General features: G+C 39.0%; 1 protein-coding gene across 1 annotated transcript; it reads left to right on the top strand.

Annotated features, from left to right (window-relative positions):
• The first annotated feature begins 1,038 nt into the window (after positions 1-1,038).
• LOC145596868 (putative disease resistance protein RGA1) lies at positions 1,039-5,659 on the top strand. The gene is made up of 6 exons (XM_081653058.1): positions 1,039-1,261; positions 3,511-3,902; positions 4,008-4,657; positions 5,107-5,252; positions 5,370-5,430; positions 5,515-5,659. The coding sequence occupies exons 1-6, from the start codon at positions 1,039-1,041 to the stop codon at positions 5,657-5,659; spliced, it is 1,617 nt and encodes a 538-aa protein (XP_081509184.1).
• Positions 5,660-6,088: the final 429 nt, after the last annotated feature.

The following is a 6,088-nucleotide window of genomic DNA, read 5'->3' as shown; positions in this document are numbered from 1 at the left end:
CAAAGAAGTCAAGTTTACCATCCACTCTATCTCATCTATAGGAATGTCAATGGGACGGGGATGGGTCTCGGTTTGGCGGGTGGTGGGGTGGGGATGGGGATAAAAACCATACTCGCCATGGGTGATGGGGCGGTGGTGGATTTCAAGTTGTACCCGCCCCATCCCCGCCCCGCCCCACTTCGTACCCGCCTCATCCTCACCTCATACCCACATCTATATATCTTTAAAGCAAAATTATATATTTTTATATAATTTATAAAATAATTACGTGAAATACAATATTAATTACTACCTTCGGTCCACATTTGTTGCACCTTTTGCCATTTTTGGCTGGTCCAAATTAGTTGCAACTTTCCCATTTATTTCCTTTTGTAGTAACTTTTTTTAGTAAAATTACATATTTACCCTTACTTTTTTTAACCTACTTTATTATACTACTAACCTAGTTTAACTACACTACTTAACTGATTAATTAGGTTAATCATTCCCACCAAAAAAAACCCCCAACTCTTTAAATTCATCATCATCCCAACCAACTCAATTGAATGCTCCTGCATTCAATTCATCTGATGAATATGGATGAGTGCATTTATTCTGGAGAATTCTCCAAAATAAATCCCCCCCCCAAAATCCTAGTTCATCTTTTTCTCACTCCTCCTTCTTCGCCGATTTGCATCCTCTCTCTCTCTCTCTCTTATTCTCCCTCTATCTCATCTGGATCTCTGTTTTCTCCTTCAATTGTTCATCAAATCTTCTCCCCTTCTTCTTGAGTCCCATAATGTCGAACATGGATGATAAAGATCTGGATTTGTTTTTCCATGAAACCCTAGAACCCTCTGGATCTAAGCGACGTTCTGGCCGTGTGACTTACAAGCCACAACGGGGAACGGGTAACATGAGACCCGTTCGCCGTGCCTCAATAATTGCGAGGAGGAGGATTCGCAGTGCTAAATTGGTGGAGTATATGTGAGCGACGAGGAGGAAAAAGCTGTTGAGGTGGTCCCTGACCCGCCTGCAGTAGAGGAACCACCACTTGAGATGGAACCTATTGTTGTAGTCGTCCCTGAGCCAAAAGCTGAAGTCTTGGAGACAGAGGTCTCCGCTGCTGGATCTGCTACTAGGGAGTCAAACCCAGTAGATCTGGTCGATCCTGAGGTGGAGAAGCCACCTGAGTCCCATGACGACGGAGAAGGGCCCTCCTCTGGTGCGAAGCGTATCAGATCTGGTCCCCCTGAGGGGATTGATATGTCCATTTTATATAGTGATTCACCCCCGTCCCTTGGTCGTAATTAGTAGAGTTTTTGGCTCTTTCGAGCCACTTTTATTACTAATTGGTGTTTTCCAGTGTTTTCGTAGTTTTGTTTGAGTTTTGTAGGAAATTGCACATTTGGAGCATTCTCCCGGATTTTCGAGGAGCGAATACGAGCATTGGAGGAGCACGACCTCTCATTGAAGCCCAAGACCGGTTAGAAGAAGCAAATCGGTGATTAAGGGCTCGGTATTGGAAATCCCGAAGCATTTGGACCGAGTTCGAAGACCCAAGGAGGAAATCCGATTGGGCCGAGGATGAGAGGCCCAATCGAAATCCATATGCTTGCCCAAGAGCCCTGCCCGGGGTCATAGGCCTTGCCCGGTGCACGCGCCCGGCCGGGCGGGGCGAGCGAAGGAAACGAATGTCTCGCGCTCGGTGCACGCGCCCGACCGGGCGTGAGAAGAGGTTCGAAGAGCAAAAGGCGGGCCCGGCCGGGCGGTGTGGCTCCCGACCGGGCGCGAGCTTCTGGAGGGACGATTAAGCTCCAATTTAGTTTTGTTTAGTTTAGAACTCTCGATTAGTATTAATGTAATTTTATTAGGCAAGTTTAAGACACTTCTTTACACTCTATTATTATTTTTCTCTCTCTACTTAGATTTTCTCTCTCTAAACTTTTACTTTTCTCTTGTTCCCAAACTTCGTTTGTAATTCCGTCGATTCAGTACGATTTCTCTTTTATTAATTTCAGTATTTTTATTCTTTCAATTCCTTATGCCTTGTTTAATTACTTTGATGTGTTTAGCTTTAATCATGTCTGAGTAGTTCTCTTTCTAGGGTTTATAGGGATCTAATAAATAATATGAAGGGGCAATTTATGGTTGTTGATTGTTAATGCTTAATTAATTTCCTATTGATTGTTTTAATGCTATGCAATTAGATTTGGCCAGGTTTAATTGTATGAGTTTAGAAATATTGATTCGAGATTCGAGATATGAGAATTGATGTTTAGGCTTAGTTTCAATAGGCAGATTAATTTATAAATGGTTAGGTCGAGATTCGAGAGATGAGATTTAATACCGGTAAATTAACTCTGTGATTGTAATACGTAGCGAAAGCCCTTTATGATCTGATTAATTAATGCATTGATGATTGATTATTATGTTTTACCCTGGAATATTGTTTATTAGTGAACCTATGCCCTAGGCTTTTATTATTATTTGAATTCTTCCTGATTATTTCCTCTTACTCATATTCTTCGTAGCATAGACTTTAAATCACAAAAATATTGGTTACTTTGATAATTTAGATTATAATAATTAATTAGGAGTAGAAAGACTTGTTTCCCTGTGGATTCGACCCTACTTCCCTATCTGCATAAGTTAGAGGACTTAGGTAATTACTTTTGATTAGGTGATACGACTTTAGCCTGTCAGGGATGTCCAGGGAAGAGGTGATTGAGGCATACCTGATGACCTACTACCCTCAATTCTACCCTCCTCCTAACTGATTGAGCAGCGTATACTCTACAAACCCTAATTTTTTTGTTTTATTGTGTCTTTGGTTTGTTCATTATTTTTTGATGTTGTATGTGTGTTTTGGGTACATATTTGCTTTGTTATGCTACTTGTTAGTTGTTACTGTTGTTGAATTTGGTTGGTGTTGTATGTGAAAACCCTAATTTTTTGGAATTAATGTTGTTGCTGTATGATTTAGCTCTGTTCTGGTTTTTGTTGCTGTTGTTGTATTTAATTGGTGTTGGCTTTATGGTGGAATCTAGAATGTGTTGTTATCAAAATCATGTTGTACATGTTGGTTGAATGATGGTTGTATGTGTTGCTTGAATTATTGTTTTTGAACTGGCAGTGTGTTAGTGAAATAATGGTTGTATGTTGGTGTGCGTTGATGCATGTTTGTGTGTGCTATCTCACTGGTATGCTGTTTATTGGACCATGTCACTAGGTTAAGACATCACAAACCATTTAAATTAAAAGTCCCCTTTTGGCATGCACTTGATGGTTTTCTTATGGATTTGAGTCCCTTACTTGCAATGAGTCCCCCCCCCCCCCAATTTGATCTAAAGTGCATGTTTGATTTCCATATGATGATGGGACACACCTGATAGCTACTTGGGTGATCTGGATGCTCCTGAAACCTCTATTTGAGGTTTGATGTTGAGGTACCAACACTCACTAAAGCTTTTGTGGGAGTAGGAGGATTAGGTAAAACTACTCTTGCCTAACTTGTGTATAACGATGAAGGGGTAGAAGCAGAGTTTCCAGATCCCAAGCTAAGGTTGTGGGTTTGTGTCTCTGATGAAGATGGAGAGCAATTTGATGTTAAAGTCATTCTTTGTAAGATTCTAGAATTAGTTTTTGGTATAAGGCTTGATGGTACCTCTACAATGAAATGTGTGCAAAAGCTATTTCAAGAGCATTTAAAAGGAAAGAAGTACTTGCTTGTTCTTGATGATGTATGGAATGAAGATTGTGAGAAATGGCGTAGCCTGCGCAAGTTCTTAACGGTGGGTCAAGAGGGTAGTCGGATTTTGGTGACTACACGTTCGGAGATGATTGCAAAGATTATTGAGGAAAAACATGTGCACAAATTGCAAAGTTTGTCTCCAAAGAATTCTTGGTTGTTGTTTGAGTCTGTAGCATTTGATCAAGGAGAACAAGAGTAGGTAAATCATCTTGAATTAGTTGAGATTGGGAAGAAAATTGTTAAAAAATGCTATAACATTCCGCTTGCTATAAAGGTGGTAGGAAGTCTTCTATTTGGTCAGCCTCTGAGTAAGTGGAAGTCATTTGTGGATAGTGGATTAGCTGAAATTGGAAAAGGTGATAATAAAATTTTGTCTATACTAAAACTTAGTTATCACAACCTTAAACCCTCTTTGAAGAATTGCTTTAGCTATTGTGCATTGTTTCCAAAAGACTTTTATATTAAGAGGTATAAATTGATTGATCTTTGGATGGCACAAGGATACATTGAGCCATTAGACGGAGGTCAAAGCATAGAAGATGCTACAGAGGAATATTTTCTGATATTGATACAAAGATGTTTCTTTCAAGATGTAAGGAAGGATGGATATGGTGATATTGAGTATGTGAAGATCCATAACTTGATGCACGATGTTGCTCAAGAAGTGGGGAGGGAGGAAATAAGTGTAGTGAGTTCAAATACAACTAAATTGGGAGATAAAGTTCGTCATGTATGTTTTGCTGGTAATAATTGCCCACAAAGTTTCTTCACTGAGAGTAAGATTCGTTCATTTATTATAAATTCTCATTCAATAGCTCTAGTGGATACACAAATTGACAGTTGGATCTGTTTGAGGGTGTTGGAACTGCAGTCAGTAGGTATAAAAAGGTTGTCTGATTTGATTCGAAAGCTATTGCATTTAAGGTATCTTGACCTTTCTCGAAATTGTGATTTAGAGGCACTCTCGGACTCTTTTACTAGACTACACAATCTGCACACATTAATTTTAAATCAGTGGGAAAAGTTGAGAGAGTTGCCAAAAGATTTTTACAAATTGGTAAATCTTAGGCATTTGTATTTATCAAATTGTACGGAGTTGAGTCATATGCCTTGTCAAATGGATACATTGACTAGTCTTAGGTACTTAAATTTAAGTAATTGTGTTAGTTTGAGTAGTATGCCTTCAAGCATGTTTATGTTGACTAGTCTTAGGCACTTGGATTTAAGTAATTGTGTTATGTTGAGTAGTATGCCTTCAAGCATATCTATGTTGACTTGTCTTAGGCACTTGGATTTATGTGGTTGTGTTAGGTTGAGTAGTATATGTATACATTAACTAGTCTTAGGTACTTAAGTTTACAAAGTTGTGATAGGTTGAGCAGTATGCCTTCAGGGATTGGTAAGCTGAATAATTTACAGTATCTACCATTCTTTTTTGTTCGCAAGGAAAAGAGAGTTTCTACAGAGGAACACTGTATAGGACAGCTTAAAGACCTAAAAGCCCTGACCAACTTAAAAGGTTACATTAAAATCGAAATTGGCAAATATTACATGAATGATGGAGAATGAGGTTATTTGCAGAGCATGAAACAACTAGCTTCAGTTGATATCAAATTTGTTGATGGTGGATGTATAGAGTGTGAAGGTGTGATGGAAAAGCTAGAGCCAGCTTCAAATATCCAGGAATTCGACTTGTGGTACTAAAGAGGTACAACAATTCCAAGGTGGGGTAGGTTAGAGGATAATTGGGCTATTTTTTTAAAACACCTTGTCAACATCAGCTTTCATTGTTGTGACAACTTGGAGCAGTTACCATCTTTGAGTAAACTGAGCTTCCTGAAATATCTGGTGATTTATGAGCTGGTGAAGTTAGAGTATATAAAGGATAAATGCAGCAACATGAGCGGTGACATAGAAGAATTTTAAATATTCTTCCCCTCCCTTGAATTGCTCTGTATTCACAAACTTGATAGTTTAAAAGGATGGTGGAGGGAGGAGGAATTGGTTGAGGATGATGATTGTGATTCTATCTCGTGGAGTAGACTCTTTTTTCCCCGTTTTTCAACATTGCGAATTGAAAGGTGCCCTAACCTGATCTCATTTCCTTTCTGTCTAAACCTCGAAGATTTGGATTTCTCCCGGAACAATGAAGTGTTACGCATAAGATTAAATGAGGTTGACGATTTTGGTAATTCACAAAGTGATGTCAAATGAATGTATCTGTAGATGATGAAGGTCTTCTGAAGTCAATACACTCATTTTTGTCATACTACTCTCAATATAGATTACAATGAGAACGTGGAGAGCAAAGTTATCAGAATCGTGATTCTACTTTGAATCGGTGAGTGGGGTAGA

Source organism: Chenopodium album, chromosome 20 (assembly GCF_948465745.1).
Source record: "Chenopodium album chromosome 20, dcCheAlbu1.1, whole genome shotgun sequence".
In the NCBI taxonomy this organism is placed as follows: domain Eukaryota; kingdom Viridiplantae; phylum Streptophyta; class Magnoliopsida; order Caryophyllales; family Amaranthaceae; genus Chenopodium; species Chenopodium album.
The sequence above is the reverse complement of the archived record's forward strand: the minus strand, read 5'-3'. Positions and strand labels throughout refer to the sequence as shown.

Bases quoted from the DNA above. Each gene is read 5' to 3' on its own strand.
- LOC145596868 (XM_081653058.1), top strand. From the start codon at position 1,039: ATGGAACCTATTGTTGTAGTCGTCCCTGAGCCAAAAGCTGAAGTCTTG. The intron at 1,262-3,510 runs GTGATTCACCCC...ATAACGATGAAG, and splicing joins TGATATGTCCATTTTATATA to GGGTAGAAGCAGAGTTTCCA. The intron at 5,253-5,369 runs GTTACATTAAAA...GTGGATGTATAG, and splicing joins AGCCCTGACCAACTTAAAAG to AGTGTGAAGGTGTGATGGAA.